Source organism: Hemitrygon akajei, chromosome 10 (genome assembly GCF_048418815.1).
Source record: "Hemitrygon akajei chromosome 10, sHemAka1.3, whole genome shotgun sequence".
Lineage (NCBI taxonomy): Eukaryota > Metazoa > Chordata > Chondrichthyes > Myliobatiformes > Dasyatidae > Hemitrygon > Hemitrygon akajei.
This window is the reverse complement of record NC_133133.1, coordinates 114,467,931-114,486,262: the sequence shown is the minus strand read 5'-3', so window position 1 is coordinate 114,486,262 and position 18,332 is coordinate 114,467,931. Positions and strand designations below refer to the sequence as shown.

Genomic DNA, 18,332 nt, shown 5'->3' with positions numbered 1-18,332 from the left:
CCATCTGAGATAGGGAGAGCGCGGGGCTCGATGCCTCGTTCCGTGGTCCCGTTGAGGAAGGACGGAGCAACTCCTCCTTCGAGCAAGATCGGAGGCCCCGAGAGGATTGGGGGCAGGGCTTCGACGCTGCGTGCCTCTCAGTAGGCGGGGCTTCGTCGCGACGGGCCCTCAGTGGGCGGGGCTTAATGACGCTTGTTGTCGCTCGGGAGCAGGTCTTGATGACGCTGCGAGCGGGAGGCGGTAATGGCGGTGAATTTAACTCCGCGCTTTCGGCGGTTGGACAGTCGTGGGTCGCTGAGACGCCGAGGTACTGGGACCGGGGATACTGCGGGCTGCCGGGGAGCGTGGGTGTGGAGTGGAGACGTTTAGAAGCAGTATTAGGGAGGGGAGATAGGATGAGGAGGTTCGGAAAGGGGTAGGGTAGGGGAGAGGTAAGGATATTAGGGTAGCAGTGGACGTGCAGAGTTTGGGTGAGTGTGGATGTTTGGTAGGGGTCGGGAAGAGGGGGTGAGTGAGTTAAAAGGGTTGGGTAGGGAATGGAGTAGTGAGGGAGAGTGTAATATGTAGGAATGTGGGTGGGAATTGAGGATAGAATGGGGAGAGTAGGTATAGGGTTGGAAGGATAGGAGTGGGGAGGTTATTGATGATGAGGAGAGGGTAGGGATAACAGTGAGGAGCAGATGGTATGGGCGAGGTTTAGTTGTAGCAATGGATTGTAATGTTTTTTTAACTCCAAAAACTAATCAGAAGAAAAAGACATGAGTGGGGATGAACTTGTGTATTTTGGTGAGGCTCTCACATGTGATGTGGTGGTGTAATGATGTATGCCATTCATGTAGTTCTTACAAATAACCCATAATGAATTATGTAAGCAAAGAATGCTTAATTAAACAATTTATTTATAATATTACTCAAATATTACTGAAATGTTAAATATATTACATTTCTTCTTGCTATGACCTCCAATGTGATATAGAATATACAGCATACTGTATAATACAACTACAGTATAGGTGAAAATTCAGCATGACACCTAAAACTTTGACAAACTTCTACAGATAGGTAGTGGAGAGTACATCGGGAAGTGGCCTGGTCGAAGGAAGTGCCTGGTGTAAAAAGTGCTAGTATTTGGCTTGAGAGTCTTCGGCAATGAGACTACGCCAGGCACAATTACAGAGGGTGAAGACATGACCGCTAAGCTGATTCAGTATGCTACGTGCATGATGTGGGAGGTCAGGGACACTGATGGTGCCCCCGGCTGCTACAGCTGTGGAAACTGTGTCCAGATTCAGCTTCTGAAGGAGCATGTTGCAGCACTGAAGAAAGAACTGGATGACCTCAGGTTTATCCATGAAAACGAGGGTTTTCTGGACAGGACTTACAGTGAAGTCGTTACACCGAGGATACCAGAAGAGAGAAAGGGTACCGGAAGATGAGGAAGGAAAGGATGCTTGAAGTACTGGATACCCCAGGGGATGTACCTCTCGTAAACAGGTTCACCTTCTTGGAAGCTGTCAGGACAGAAGATACTGCCAGTCTGAGAGGCGGACAGGTTTGCAAGCCGAAAATTGGTGCAGAAGCAGAGCCGAGGAGTCAGACATCAGGAAGAGCCGTGATAGTAGGGGACTCCATAGTAAGAGGTACGGAAAGGGGTTTCTGCGGCAACAGGTGAGATTTAAGGATGGTGTGTTGACTCCCTGGTGCTAGGATCCAGGACATCACAGACTGATTGCAGGGAATCCTCAAGAGTGAAGGTGAACAGCCAGAAGTGGTAGTGCATGTCAGCACAAATGACCGGGAAGAAGAGGAAGGACATTCTGCAGCGGGACTTCAGAGAACTTGGAAGAAGGCTGAAAAGCAGGACTTCCAGGGTGGTTATCTCTGGTTTGCTTCCAGTTCCTCGTGCTGGAGAGGGCAGGAACAGGGAGATAATGGATCTGAATGTGTGGCTGAGGAACTGGTGCAGGAAGCAAGGATTTACATTCTTGGACCACTGGGATCTGTTTTGGGGTAGAGATGAATTGTGCAAAAGGGACGGGTTGCACATTAATAGGCGGGGGACCAGCATTCTGGCAGACAGGTTTGCCACTGCAACACGGATGTGTTTAAACTAAGTAGTGGGGGGGAGGGGATGAACTGGAAATATAAGGATGGAGTTAAAGGGAAAGTGAAAATAAGAAAAGTTAAAAAGGACAACAGAATCAATGGAGTAGAAAGCTCTAGAAGAGATCATATAGTATGGCCAAGTGAAATAAGAATTGATAGGAAAGGAGAGGGGAGTACCGAATTAAAAGTATTATATATGAATGCACAAAGTATAAGGAATAAAGTAGATGAGCTTGAGGCTCAGTTGGAAATTGGCAAGTACGATGTTGTGGGAATAACTGAGACATGGCTTCAAGCGGACAGGGCCTGGGAAATGAATATTCAAGGATATACATTTTATCGAAAGGATAGACTGACTGGCAGAGGGGGTGGGGTGGCTCTGTTGGTGAGGAATGATATTCAGTTCCTTGTGAGGGGGGACATAGAATCTGGGGCTGTAGAGTCAGTATGGATAGAACTGAGAAATTCTAAGGGTAGAAAGACCCTAATGGGAGTTATCTGCAGGCCCCCAAACAGCAGTCTGGATGTAGGGTGTAAGTTGAATGAAGAGTTAAAATTGGCATGTCGCAAAGGTAATGATACAGTTGTCATGGGGGATTTCAACATGCAGATGGACTGGGAGAATCAGAATGGTACTGGACCCCAGGAAAGGGAGTTTGTGGAGTGCCTCCGAGATGGATTCTTAGAACAGCTTGTACTGGAGCCTACCAGGGAGAAGGCAATTCTAGATTTAGTGTTGTGCAGTGAACCGGATTTGATCAGGGACCTCGAGGTAAAGGAACCATTAGGAGGTAGTGACCATAATATGATATGTTTTAACCTACAATTTGAGAAGGAGAAGGGAAAATCGGATGTGTCAGTATTACAATTGAACAAAGGGAACTATGGAGCTATGAGGGAGAAGCTGGCCAAAGTTCAATGGAACAATACCCTAGCAGGGAAGACAGTGGAACAAAAATGGCAGGTATTTCTGGGAATAATGCAGAAGGTGCAAGATCGGTTCATTCCAAAGAGGAAGAAAGATCCTAAGGGGAGTAAGGAGCGGCCGTGGCTGACAAGGGAAGTAAAGGGCAGTATAAAAATTAAAGAGAAGAAGTATAACCTAGCAAAGATGAGCGGGAAACCGGAGGACTGGGAAGCTTTTAAAGAGCAACAGAAGATAACAAAAAAGGCAATACGCCAAGAAAAAATGAGGTACGAAGGTAAACTCGCCAAGAATATAAAGGGGGATAGTAAAACCTTTAGATATGTGAATAGCAAGAAAATAGTTCAGACCAAAATTGGGCCATGGAAGACAGAAACGGGTGAATTTATTATGGGGAACAAGGTAATGGCAGGTGATTTGAACAGGTACTTTGGATCTGTCTTCACTAGGGAAGACACAAACAATCTCCCAGATGTAATAGTGGCCAAAGGAACTAGGGTAAAGGATGAACTGAAGGAAATTTATATTAGGCAAGAAACGGTGTTGGATAGACTGTTGAATCTGAAGGCTGATAAGTCTCCGGGACCTGATGGTCTGCATCCCAGGGTACCTGGGATCTGGGAGTATCTGGGAGTACAGTTAGACGAGAAGCTAGACTGGACTGCCAACACAGATGCCTTGTGCAGGAAGGCACAGAGTCGACTGTACTTCCTAAGAAGATTGGCGTCATTCAATGTCTGTAGTGAGATGCTGAAGATGTTCTATAGGTCAGTTGTGGAGAGCGCCCTCTTCTTTGTGGTGGCGTGTTGGGGAGGAAGCATTAAGAAGAGGGACGCCTCACGTCTTAATAAGCTGGTAAGGAAGGCGGGCTCTGTCGTGGGCAAAGTACTGGAGAGTTTAACATCGGTAGCTGAGCGAAGGGCGCTGAGTAGGCTACGGTCAATTATGGATAACTCTGAACATCCTCTACATAGCACCATCCAGAGACAGAGAAGCAGTTTCAGCGACAGGTTACTATCGATACAATGCTCCTCAGATAGGATGAAGAGGTCAATACTCCCCAATGCCATTAGGCTTTACAATTCTACCGCCAGGACTTAAGAACTTTTTTTAAAAGCTATTATTAATGCTTTTTGAGATAGTGATTTAGATGCATATCATATTTTTTACTGAGTTAAGTATTGTATGTAATTAGTTTTGCTACAACAAGTGTATGGGACATTGGAAAAAAAGTTGAATTTCCCCATGGGGATGAATAAAGTATCTATCTATCTATCTATCTAAAGAGGTGGCTCTAGAAATCGTGGACGCATTGGTAATCATTTTCCAATGTTCTATAGAGTCAGGAACAGTTCCTGCTGATTGGAAGGTGGCTAATGTTGTCCCACTTTTCAAGAAAGGAGGGAGAGAGAAAACAGGGAATTATAGACCGGTTAGCCTGACGTCAGTGGTGGGAAAGATGCTGGAGTCAATTATAAAAGAGGAAATTACGACACATTTGGATAGCAGTAGAAGGATCAGTCCGAGTCAACATGGATTTATGAAGGGAAAATCATGCTTGACTAATCTTCTGGAGTTTTTTGAGGATGTAACTATGAAAATGGACAAGGGAGAGCCAGTGGATGTAGTGTACCTGGACTTCCAGAAAGCTTTTGATAAAGTCTCACATAGGAGATTAGTGGGCAAAGTTAGGGCACTTAGTATTGGGGGCAGAGTACTGACATGGATTGAAAATTGGCTGGCTGACAGGAAACAAAGAGTAGTGATTAATAGGTCCCTTTCGGAATGGCAGGCTGTGACCAGTGGGGTACCGCAAGGTTCGGTGCTGGGACCGCAGCTGTTTACAATATACATTAATGATTTAGATGAAGGGATTAAAAGTAACATTAGCAAATTTGCTGATGAAATGTCAGGAGGATGTTATGAGAATGCAGGGTGACTTGGACAGGTTGGGCAAGTGGGCAAATGTATGGCAGATGCAGTTTAATGTGGATAAATGTGAGGTTATCCACTTTGGTGACAAGAACAGGAAGGCAGATTACTATCTCAATGGAGTCAAGTTAGGAAAAGGGGAAGTACAACGAGATCTAGGTGTTCTTGTACATCAGTCAATGAAAGCAAGCAAGTAGGTACAGCAGGCAGTGAAGAAAGCTAATGGCATGCTGGCTTTTATAACAAGAGGAACTGAGTATAGGAGTAAAGAGGTCTTTCTGCAGCTGTACAGGGCCCTGGTGAGACTCCACCAGGAGTATTGTGTGCAGTTTTGGTCTCCAAATTTGAGGAAGGACATTCTTGCTATTGAGGGAGTGCAGCATAGGTTCACAAGGTTAATTCCCGGAATGGCGGGACTGTCATATGTTGAAAGATTGGAGCGACTGGGCTTGTATACACTGGAATTTAGAAGGATGAGAAGGGATCTGATTGAAACATATAAGATTATTAAGGGATTGGACACGCTGGAGGCAGGAAGCATGTTCCCGCTGATGGGTGAGTTCAGAACTAGAGACCACAGTTTAAGAATAAGGGGTAGGCCATTTAGAACAGAGATGCGGAAAAACTTTTTCACCCAGAGAGTGGTGGATATGTGGAATGCTCTGCCCCAGAAGGCAGTGGAGGCCAAGTCTCTGGATGCATTCAAGAGAGAGTTAGATAGAGCTCTTGTAGATAGTGGGGTCAAGGGATGTGGGGAGAGGGCAGGAACGGGGTACTGATTGTGTATGATCAGCCATGATCACAGTGAATGGCGGTGCTGGCTAGAAGGGCCGAACGGCCTACTCCTGCACCTACTGTCTATTGTCTATTACATTAATTGGCTGCATTACAGACTGGTATGGAAACACCAACGCCCTTGAACAGAAATTCTCACAAAATGTAGTGGATGTGGCCCAGTCCATCACGGGTCAGCACATTTACGTGAAACATTGTTGTAGAAAAGCAACATCCATCATCAGGAACCTCCACCTCAGGACTCACACCAGCAGGTTCAAGAACAGTTATTTTTTGCTCCCTCACTGATCTGTTCCCACAACCTATGGAGTCACTTACAAGGACTCTTCATATCATGTTCTCAATATTTATTACTTATTTATTTACTTATTATTTCTTTTTGTATTTTTGCAGTTTGACTTTTGTACACTGGTTGAACGCCCAAGTTGATGTGGCCTTTCACTGATTCTATTCTGGTTATTATTTCATTATGGATTTACTGAGGATACCCACAAGAAAAATGAATCTCTGTTGTATCTGGTGACACATATGTACTTTGATAATAAAGTTAATTTGAACTTTGATATCCACAGCATAATACACTTTAAGTTGTCCTATTCAGGCCTAAAGATTTAATTGCTGTGGAGGATTTCTGCTTGGCAAGTGAGACTTGTGGCTATGAAACAATCTTGAGTGGTGGGGCCGCCTCTGGTAGTTGTATGACTGCAGGAAGTAGTTCTGACAGCTCTGGACATCTTTCTTCTGGACATGTTGGCATCCCAAACATTGTGTGGCAAGTTGCTCGACCTGCTGATCTATTCCAGGCCACCATACAAAGCTTCAAGTCAATACTTGCGTTTTGACCACACCTAGATGACAGGCGTGTAGTTCCTCCAATACTTTAGCTCTCATTTGGACGGTACACCAACTCTCAATCCCCACAGAAGAGATTCCGTGTCGAGGGCAAGTTTATCCTGGCACTGGTGAAAATGGGAGTACTGGAATTTTGGCTGCATGTTCCAGCCACTCTGGGTGGTCATGTAGACCTGAGACAATGTCGAGTCTTTTCAAAGGTCAAATCAGAGAAATGTATACAATATACATCCTGAAATGCTTTTTCTTTGCAAACATCCATGAGAACAGAGAAGTGCCCCAAAGAATGAATGATAGTTAAACATGGGAAGTCCAAAGTCTCCCCCACCCCCCACCAGCAAAAAAAATACGCATTGGTACCATCACCGAGCCCAAGTGTGTGCTAAACAATAGCCAAGACACAGACCAAAGTTGCCCCAAAAGCTTCACATTTCATCCGACAATTGACAAACCAAAGGTTCTCTCTCTCCCTGGCAAGGGAGAGGGAGGTGTCCCCCATTTTCACAATGAGTGGGAGACATAACAACAACCCGCTGGTTTACGATATTAAAAATCCATTTTGTCACTTTTTTTGAGCTCTGTGTCTGAAGATTGCAAAGACCTCGGGTCTTTGGGCCCACAGCGAAAGATTTTCCGGCCTCCCCAATGACACATGAGTCTCCTCCTGTGACATTGACCCTCGATCTGCCCATCTCCTGAGCCCAAGATCTTAGGCTTCCAAACACAATTGAAACTCTCAGGCCAAACCCTTGGCATGTCAAATAACGGTCAGTCGTGGAACCCCGAGAACAGGTCCCATTCCTGCAAGGAACCGAAACCTGCGTGTAACTCCAGGTCAGGGTCTTCAAAAGAACCCTGAAAAGGAAAAAAATAAATGTATTAAAGATAGAAATAGAGCTGTTTCCAAAGATACAAGCAAAGGAGTCACCGTTTTGGCGCCATCATCCCTTCTAAGCTCCTTTCTGGTTTTTCTTTGGATCATCTCTGCCTCTTGATTTGCATTAGGGAGAATATGTCAAGAGAAGTGTTCTCTTTTATAAATTTTTCAGTTATTTCATTTTCCGAGAGTAAACGGGCATCCACTGCTGCTTGAATTTTCTCAGCGCACTGTGTAAACCTTGTGTGTCAATGGTGTGACCGCAGTTAGTGATGCTTGGTTTAAAGAATTCATACTTGTTGGCTCATGCTCTGAGCCTTAATCTTCTAATTTTTGTAACACTGTCTTGAGATTTTGGAGGTGTTCCCTCATCATCCTCACTGGTAAGAATGATGTCATCCAGGTAACACTGCATGCCTGGGCAGCCTTGCAGCACCTGGTTTAGAGCTCTAACTTCGATAAGTTAGAGTTTTCCAGTGCCATCCTCAAAAACTGCTGTGGCCTTATCCAATACCTTTCTAAATTCACTTTCAGTTGACTCCATTGCAGGGATGTGGCATGTGGATCTCCAATCAAATTGTAGTTGTCTCAGCTGATCATGGTCCCATAATGCTGGCCCTCCTGTTTTTACAACATACAAGCCCAATGTGACTTGTTGGTTGTTGTATTTCACTGTTAAGAATGTCATTCTGACAGTTTTCTTTTCTCCAGTATAATTTCTTAGTTAGATATTTTCAGGTTTCAGTTTAATATCTTTGAAATGGTGTTCAAACTCATTTTGTGAAATGACTGAAACAGACTAGCCAGTGTCCAATTCCATTTCAATTAGCTTGCTGTTCACTTCAGTGTAAGCCATATTGCTTGTCTATTCGCAAACAGGAAATCTGCAGATGCTGGAAATTCAAGGGTCTGGGCCCGAAACATCAACTGTACTTCGTCCTATAGATGCTGCCTGTCCTGCTGCGTTCCACCAGCATTTTGTGTGTGTTGCTTGTCTATTGTTAGTTTTCACGTTGTAAATTTCAAGGCTATGTAGTCCTGTGTCACTCTCATCATATTAGGTTTTTCATTACAAATGCAAGTTGGTGGTCTTCTTGAAAGTGCAACTTGAGTTTTTATTTTTGTCTCTTCCCTCTACAGTCCATTTATTTTTTTCTGCCTGACGTGCTGTTTGTATGTGTCCTACCTTGTTGCATTTTCTGCAAGTTTTGCCTTAAAACCTGCGTTGGTCTGGTGTATGCGAGCCCCTGCCACAACAGTAACACAGTTTGATTGGTCAGATAGGTACTGACGTTCATTTTTCATGGGCTATTTCATTTGCTTTAAAATGCTGCTTCATTTGTTCAGTATAGATAATCCAGTTATCTGTTATTGCAATTGAACGCATCTATCTTTCAGATGTAGCCAGCTATTTCGGCATATTGTTATGACCTGGAACTCACGCTTTATGAACCTGTGGCTTTACACATTGCTTGTTAATTTCATCTGTTTTGTGATCTGCAGATGCTGGAACTCCAAAGCAAGACATACAAAATGCTGGAGGAACTCAGTAGACTAGGCAGCATCTGTGAAAAAGAGTAAACAGTCAATGTTTTGGGCTGAGACCCTTCATCAGGACTGAAAAGGAAGGGGAGGTCAGAACAAGAAAGTAGAGTGAGAGGAGGAAGAAGCCTTTTCTCGGTGGGCCAGACAAGATGATTGTGTATCGGGTCAGAGCCCTACAGAAGTCGGGAGATTGGCTAAAAGGAGAGATTTGAGCAAGGTCTCAGAAAGTGTTGGCATCAGAGGCCTAAGCTAAGCTGCAAATAAAAGGAGGGTAAGCTCAAGTAGAGTGGCCATTGTTGGAGTGTGCCAATGATCGAGTGTGAAGGCTTTGCCTTAACAGGGTTCAGTGTGAACAGGCAGAGGCACAGTTAAGAAGAGGCAAACCTTTTTCTTTTTGGTATTGAGTGGTCAGGATGGAATACTTTTCCTGTCAGATGTGAGAATTCAGGATACTTGATTTTCTCTGATGACAACATCTGTAGAAAGTGCACTTCCACTTCAGAGCCTGACTGACCAGATCAAGGAGTTGGAGCTGTCGTTTGATGTACACAGGATCATTCAGAAGGCTGAAGATGCAGATGAGACTTTTGAAGACGTGATCACACCCAGAGTACAGGCTTTGGACAGCAGGAGAAGTAAGGAGATTAAGCAGTCAGTGCAGGGTTCCCTGTGGCCATTCCCCTCAGCAACAAGTGTACCCCTTTGGATACTGCTGGGGGATGACCCATCAGAGCATGGCAGCAGCACCCCATCAGTGCTGTGGCTGAGCTGTGACAGGGAAGAGTAAAGTCAGCCAGTGCAATAGTTATTGGGGACTTGATAGTGAGGGAACAGACAGAGATTTTGTGATATAGAGTTATAGATCAGTTGCAGAGGTGGGCTAAGAAATGGCAGATGGTGTTTAACCCAGCCATCTGCCATTTCTTAGCACACTTCTGCAACTGAGGTGTTGCATCTCAGTAGGGCAAATGCAAGGAGACAATACACTGTTAAGTACACGGTCCTTAACAGTGTTGCTGAGCAGTAGGATCTTGGGATTCAAGTTCATAGCTCCTTGAAAGTTGCTGTACAGGTCGATATATAACAACCTGTGTGTATATCTGGTCGCCCCACTATAGGAAGGATTTTGAGGCTTTGGAGAGCATGCAGAAGAATTTTACCAGGATGCTGCCTGCTTTAGAGGGCATGCTCTCTTATGAGAGGCTGGATAAACTTGGATTGTTTTCTCTGCAGTGTTGGAGGCTGAGAGGAGATCTGATAGAGGTTTACAAGATTGAGGGGGTTTACAAGAAAGAGTATCTGTTTCCCAGGGTTGAAATGTCTAATACCAGAGGGCATGCATTAAAGGTGAGGGGGTAGGTTCAGAGGGGATGTGAGGGGTCCTTTTTTTTTTAAACTTGGAGAGCCATGGATGCTGGGAATACACTGCCTGATAGAGGTAAATACAAACCCCATTTCCAGAAAAGTTGGGATATATTCCAAAATGCAATAAAAACAAAAATCTGTGATATGTTAATTCATGTGAACCTTTATTTAACTGACAAAAGTACAAAGAAAAGATTTTCAATAGTTTTACTGACCAACTTAATTGTATTTTGTAAATATACACAAATTTAGAATTTGATGGCTGCAACACACTCAACAAAAGTTGGCTCAGAGTTAAAATAAGATTGAAAAGTGCACAGAATATTCAAGTAACACCGGTTTGGAAGACTCCACATTAAGCAGGCTAATTGGTAGCAGGTGAGGTATTATGACTGGGTATAAAAGTAGCGTCCATCAAAGGCTCAGTCTTTGCAAGCAAGGATGGGTCGTGGCTCACCACTGTGCGCCAAAATTCGTGAGAGAATTGTTAGCCAGTTCAAAAGGAACATTTCCCAATGCAAGATTGCAGAGAATTTAGGTCTTTCAACATCTGCAGTACATAATATTGTGAAAAGATTCAGAGAATTCAGAGACATCTCAGTGCGTAAAGGGCAAGGTCGGAAACCATTGTTGAATGCGCGTGATCTTCGAGCCCTGAGGCGGCACCGCCTAAGAAACCGTCATGCTACTGTGACAATTATAGCCACCTGGGCTCGGGAGTACTTTGGAAAACCATTGTGACTTAACACAGTCTGTCGCTGCATCCAGAAATGCAACTTGAAACTGTATTACGCAAGGAGGAAGCCATACATCAACTCTATGCAGAAACGCCGGCAAGTTCTCTGGGCCCGAGCTCATCTCAGATGGACTGAAAGACTGTGGAACCCTGTGCTGTGGTCAGATGAGTCCACATTTCAGCTAATTTTCGGAAAAAACAGGCGTCGAGTTCTCCGTGCCAAAGATGAAAACGACCATCCTGATTGTTATCAGCAGAAGGTGCAAAAGCCAGCATCTGTGATGGTATGGGGGTGCATCAGTGCCCACGGCATGGGTGAGTTGCATGTATGTGTAGGTACCATTGACTCTGAGGCGTATATTAGGATTTTAGAGAGACATATGTTGCCATCAAGGCGACGTCTCTTCCCGGGACGTCCATGCTTATTTCAGCAGGACAATGCCAACAGCATGGCTTTGTAGACACAGACTGCGTGTGCTTGACTGGCCTGCTGCCAGTACAGATCTATCACCTATTGAAAATGTGTGGCGCATCATTGAGATTCAGATTCAGTTTATTGTCATTTAGAAACCACAAATGGAATGCAGTTAAAAAATGAGACAACGTTCCTCCAGAATGATATCACAAAAGCATATGACAAAACAGACTACACCAGAAAATCCACGTAATGTTTGGCAATCCCCAATCCAGAGTCTGGAGAGGCTGCTGCGTATTAATATCGCGCTACCATCTTAGTGCGTTCCCTGGAAAGGAGCTCCAAAACCACCAGACAAAACAAGACCAAAAACTAAAGCTGCAAGACCTGCACAAAACCACATAGTTACAACAGTGCAAACAATAGCATAATTGATTAAAAAAAAAGACCATGGACACTGTAAAAATAGTCCAAAGATGTTAAAAGACTATAAGTTTGAAAGAAACCATCACACAGTTTTCACAAGTCCTCAGAGTCCCGATTGACTCGTCATCCCACGCTATGGACTTCCACGGCGCCGCCTGACTCAGCCTCACAGACGCAGCACACAATGAAAGCTCCGTCGAACCCAGCCTCGCAGACGCAGCACACAGTGAAAGCGAGCTGACCGCAGTGGATTCTGAGTCCGTTGAACCTCTGACCATCCCTTCCGGCACAGCTTCTCTGAGCACCATCCTCTGCCAAGCGTATTAAGACGCCCCTGCCAACAGCCATCGGCAACACGACCCTGAGGACGGGGGGGCCTGTTCTTCCCAGCAGAGACCCAGACCTCACAGCAGCAGCAGCAATGAAGAAGGTGTTCCTGGAGATTTCCAGATGTTCCTCCATGCTTCCACGTCCGTTTTCAACCGATTATGATTGCGCACGGCACCCCACTTCACAAATAACAGATAATCAGCTCCGGAGAATGAAGAGGAGAATCAGACAACGGAGACCACGGACTGTTGAGCAGCTGAAGTCTTTTATCAAGCAAGAATGGACAACATTTCCAATTGCAAATCTACTACAATTAGTATCCTCAGTTCCAAAACGATTAAAAAGTGTTATTAAAAGGAAAGGTGATGTAACACAATGGTAGACATGCCTCTGTCCCAACTTTTGTTGAGTGTGTTGCAGCCATCAAATTCAAAATTTATGTATATTTACAAAATACAATTAAGTTGGTAAGTAAAACTATTGAAAATCTTTTCTTTGTACTTTTGTCAGTTAAATAAAGGTTCACATGAATTAACATATCACAGATTTTTGTTTTTATTGCATTTTGGAAAATATCCCAACTTTTCTGGAAATGGGGTTTGTGCATTAGAAGCCTTTAAGAGATGTTTGGATAGGCACATGGATGTAAGGTAAATGGAGGGATAGGGACATAGTGTAGGTAGGAGGGATTAGTGCCTGGGTGTTTTTGATTTGCTTTTTAGTTGGTTTAGCACAACACTGTGGGCCGAATGGCCTGTTCCTGTGCTGTACTCTTTTGTGTTCTATGTTCTGCAAGGTTCAGGTGATGGGTGAAACGGGGAGGGTGTAAGTGTATAGGGATTGAACATCCATAGTGAAAGTGAAACGGTTGGGGCTAGGTAACTTTAAGCCATTACAGAGATCAAGAGCTCTTTCCCTCCCCCCCCCCCCCCCCCATCTTATTCTGACTTCTCCTCTTCCTCTCTAGTCCTGATGAAGGGTCATGGCCCAAAATGTCAACTATTTATTCTTTTCCATAGATACTGTCAGGCCTGCTGAGTTCCTCCAGTATTTTGTGTGTCATCTGTTTTCTGCCTTTCTTTTACACTTGACCATCTCTCTCTCTCTCTCTCTCTCCTCCCCCCCTTCCAAAGAAACTCGTGCTGCACTTTTTTTTACTCTAATGTCTCTCTGCCCTATCGAAGTAAAAATGAGCTGCAATTCAACAGGTAGAGGGTAATCTTGGGTTCATTTTAAAACAATGCTAATTAAACAATATATTCACAATATTGCTCAAATATTACTGAAATATTAAATGCATTATATGAAGGTGAGTGCAGAGAGGTTAGGAGTAGCAGCGAGGGGAGGACAGTATAGAGGGAGGGCGGGTGTTGGTTTGGGGTGGTTGGTGGTTTTGGGTGGGAAGAGGAGCGGTGAGGTGGAGAAGTATTGCTTTCACTTTCTCAATTACAACTGTATTCTTGAGCAATACACAAAAGTGCTGGGGGAACTCAAAGTCCAGTTTATTATCATGTGCTCAAGTGTGTGCTTGCACAGGTGTAATGGAAAACTTGCTTCACAGGCATATTGCATCATTTAAACAGTATTTGCAAGAAAAATGTGCAGCATGATTAGAACAATAAAAGTCCATTTTAGCCCAAGAGGGTCAAAGTGGTTATAGTGTGGATAAACTAACAGTATTCTGTAAGTTGGATTAAGAATAAAATGGGTGAAGGGAAGTGTCTGTTACTGAACCTGGTCATGTGAGACTTTTGGCTTCTGTGCCTCCTGCTTGATGGCAGCTGTGAGAAGATGGCATGGATGTTTGATATTAGATGTTACCTTCTTGAGGTGGTGCCTTTGGAAAGAGTTACCTGTGATGTATAGGTCAGAGTCCATTGCTCTCTGCAGTGGCTTCTGTTCCTGTATGTTTGAATTGTTGTACCACTGGACCATGATGCAACCAGTCAGGGCACTTCCAACAGTTTGTCAGTGTTCGTTCAGTCAACCTTCTAATGAAGTAAAAACATTACTGTTCTTGAATGCATCACTGTGCTGGGCCTAGTACAGGTCAACCATGCGTTAACATCTGGGTGCTAAAAGCTCTCCATCTCTGATTCGCTAATCTGGACAGAAGGATGTTTGGCCTCCTTCCCTCTCCTGGTTAGCAGCCTGCTTTGTAGTTTTGTTGATGTCGAGCAAGAGGTTATTAATAGCACTCTTCAACCAGGTGTTGAGATATGGGTTTACCCTCAGTGCTGTTAGGGAGGGAGTTCAAAGATTCTGATTCCGTGATGGCGAAGGAACGGCAATATACAGTATTTCCAAATCAGGGTGGTGTGTGAGTTGAATGGCAATTTCCAGGTGGTAGTGTTCCCTGTGCTCTAGCTGCCCATGCAGATGACAGAAGTCGAGCTGTCTAGAAAGTCTTAGTGAGTTGCTGCCGTGCATCTGTAGATGGGACAAACTGCTGTAACTATGCTTAGGTGGAGAGTGACTGGTTGTGGATTGGATGCCTATCAAGTGGGCTGTTTAAGCCTCTTGAGTATTGTTGAAGTTGCACTCATCTACACTAGAATGTAGATGTCTACATTCACGAGGTTAATTCCTGGGATGTCCGGACTGTCTTACGCAGAGAGGTTAGAGAGACTGGGCTTGTACACGCTGGAATTAAGGGGATTGAGAGGGGATCTGATTGAAACATATAAGATTATTAAGGGATTGGACAAGATAGAGGCAGGAAATATGTTCCAGATGCTCGGAGAGTCCAGTACCAGAGGGCATGGTTTGAGAATAAGGGGTAGGTCATTTAGGACAGAGTTTTAGGAAAAACTTCTCCCAGAGAGTTGTGGGGGTCTGGAATGCACTGCCTCGGAAGGTAGTGGAGGCCAATTCTCTGGATGCTTTCAAGAAGGAGCTAGATAGGTATCTTATGGATAGGGGAATCAAGGGATATGGGGACAAGGCAGGAACCGGGTATTGATAGTAATTGATCAGCCATGATCTCAAAATGGCGGTGCAGGCTCGAAGGGCCGAATGGTCTACTTCTGCACCTATTGTCTAGAATCAAGATTGTTTAAAACCATTTTCAGTATGTAAGTGTGAAGGGTTGTTATTCTGCATCTGATGCAGCCCAAAAGAAGAATACTCAAGATAAAGAACCTAATCGCAATAATAAAAACACAATAAATATAGAAAAAGAAGATGGCTTATGTACATAGATTGTATGTCATAAAGTGATGCTAGACACAGGAGTGCTTGTGTATAAGATGACTGACAGGAAATAAAGCAGTACTGGTTGAGGATGTGGCATGATGGGTTAATAGGTGGAGGTGTTGATCAGCCTTATTGCTTGGGAAAGTAACAGTTTTTGAGTCTGATGGTCCTGGCTAGATACTTGATGGCCAGTAGGCTGGTGCCAGTTTTGCCCATCAAGGGAAGTGGAGAGTGTTCCATGAAACTCATGACTTGAGCCTTATAGATAGCGGAAGGCTTTAGGGAGTTAGGAAGTTCAAGTTTAATTGTTATTCACCCATCCATGTGAATACAGCCAAATGAAACTGTAGGACCCCCAGCCTCTGAGCTGCTCTCGTAGCCACATTTGTATAAGACTACTCCAGTTCAGTGGAGACAAGAAACTGTAGACACTGGATTCTGGAGCAACAAACGATCTACAGGAGGAGCTCAGCAGGTCCTGGGGCAGTTCTGGTTCACACAATGCTTTATAGTGCCAGTTGTAAGATCAGGGTTCAATTCCTGCTGTTGCCTGTGAGGATTTTGTACGTTCTCTCTATGATTGCATGGGTATCCTCTGAGTATTCCGATTTCCTCCTACGTTCCTAAAAATGTAGGGGTTAGAGTTAATAAATTGCTGGCATGATGTGTTGGCACTGGAAATGTGGCGTGCTGATTTGATTTGAATCAAACAACACTTTTCAGTTTTTTCACCTGTGAGTCGGCTGGTGTGGTATACTGTGTCCGGTGCTCCCGGTGTGGCCTTTTATATATTGGTGAGACCCGACGCAGACTAGGAGACCGTTTCGCTGAACACCTATGCTCAGTCCGCCAGAGAAAGCAGGATCTCCCAGTGGCCACACATTTTAATTCCACGTCCCATTCCCATTCTGATATGTCTATCCATGGCCTCCTCTACTGTCAAAATGAATCCAAACTCAGGTTGGAGGAACAACACCTTTGATACCTGCTGGGTAGCCTCCAACCTAATGGCATGAACATTGACTTCTCTAATTTCAGTTAATGCCCCTCCTCCCCTTCTTACCCCATCCCTGACATATTTAGTTGTTTTTTTCTCTCTCTCTCTCTCTGCCCATCACTGCCTGTTCTCCATCTCCCTCTGGTGCTTCCCCCTCCCCCCCTTTCTTTCTCCTGAGGCCTCCCGTCCCATGATCTTTTCCCTTCTCCAGCTCTGTATCCCTTCAGCCAATCACCTTTCCAGCTCTTAGCTTCATCCCACCTCCTCCGGTCTTCTCCTATCATTTCGCATTTCCCCCTCCTCCCACTACTTTCAAATCTCTTAATATCTCTCCTTTCAGTTAGTCCTGACGAAGGGTCTCGGCCTGAAAAGTCGACAGTGCTTCTCCTTATGGATGCTGCCTGGCCTGCTGTGTTCCACCAGCATTTTGTGTGTGTTGTTTGAATTTCCAGCATCTGCAGATTTCTTCATGTTAACACTTTTCAGTCTGTGTTTTGATGTGCATGTGTCAAAGGTTCAGGAATAGTTAGTACCTCAACCCTCAGGCTCTTGAACCGGAGGATAACTTCACTCACCCCATCATTAAACTGTTCCTACAATCTGTGCACTCACTTTCAAGGACTCTTCGTCATATGTTCTCAATATTTATTGTTTATTTCTACTTTCGTATTTACAGAGTTTGTTTTCCCTTGCACATTGGTGTTTGCATTCTGTCACTGATTCTATTGTTTCTTTGCATTTACCGTGAATACCTGCAAGAAAACAAATGACAGGGTTGTATATGATGACGTAGGTGTACTTAGACAATAAATTTACTTTGAACTTCATCTTTAGCTTTAGCAATTGATGTTTTGGCTCAAAGCATTGACAATTCTTTCTCTTTAGAATCTGCTCAATCTGGTGGAGGTAGTCCAGTTCAGCTCCATTCTGAAAATTTAGCTACAATTCTGGTCTCTTTAACCCAATTAAGGAAGAATTTGATGGAAAGCCAATGCAACAAAGATTCACCAGACTCTTTCCTTGGGTGGTGGATTTATCGTGTAACAGAGATGCAAGAGGCTTTACCTCTCTTCAAAGGAGTGGGGAAAAATGAGAAATGACTTAACTGAAACAAGGATAACTGGACAGGCTGATGACATGGAGGCATACGAGACTTCAGATATCATCTGGAGCAAAGGACAACTGCCCGAGGAACTTAGGTGGTCAGGCAGTATCTGTGGAAGCAAAGAGATGGACAATGTTGCGTGTCCTGATGCAGGGTTTTGACCAGAAATGTTGATTATACCTCTGCTTCCATGGATGATGTGTAACTTTGCCAAGTTGAACCTGGAACAGTACAGCACATTTCGGGCTCTTCAGCCCAGCATGATGTGCGGATATTTTAACCTACTCCAGCATCATTCTAAGCATTCCCTCCCAAAGAGCTGTCTCTTTTTCTTTCATCCATATGCCTATTCAAGAGTCTCTTAAATGTTAACATTATGGAGTGGCACAACATTGTGGGCTGACCACCAGGTTCAAGAACGGTTACTACCCCTCAACCATCAGGCTTTTGAACAAAAGGTGATGACTACGCTCATTCTATTTCTGGTGTTTGCACAACTGTTGGTCTCACTTTAAAGACTCTTCATCTTGTTATTTCATGCTCTTATTATTTATTACAGTTTATTTATATTTGTATTTGTGCAGTTTGGTCATTGATCCCATTTACTGTTACTCTTCTATAGATTTATTTAGTTTGCCCGCAGGAAAAAAGAATCTGAGTTGTCTGTGGTAATATGTATGTTAAAGTTTACTTTGAACTTTGGAAGAGTTTCAATGCCCATCCACCTAATG

General features: G+C 44.1%; 1 protein-coding gene across 1 annotated transcript in view; it reads left to right on the top strand.

Annotated features, from left to right (window-relative positions):
- Window positions 1-205: 205 nt before the first annotated feature.
- The window catches only part of depdc4 (DEP domain containing 4), a 78,737-nt gene continuing 60,610 nt past the window's right edge, over window positions 206-18,332 (top strand). Inside the window, exon 1 of the mRNA XM_073058778.1 lies at window positions 206-307. Coding sequence (XP_072914879.1) covers window positions 244-307 — 64 coding nt within the window. The 5' untranslated portion in view covers window positions 206-243. The remainder of the gene's footprint in view (window positions 308-18,332) is intronic.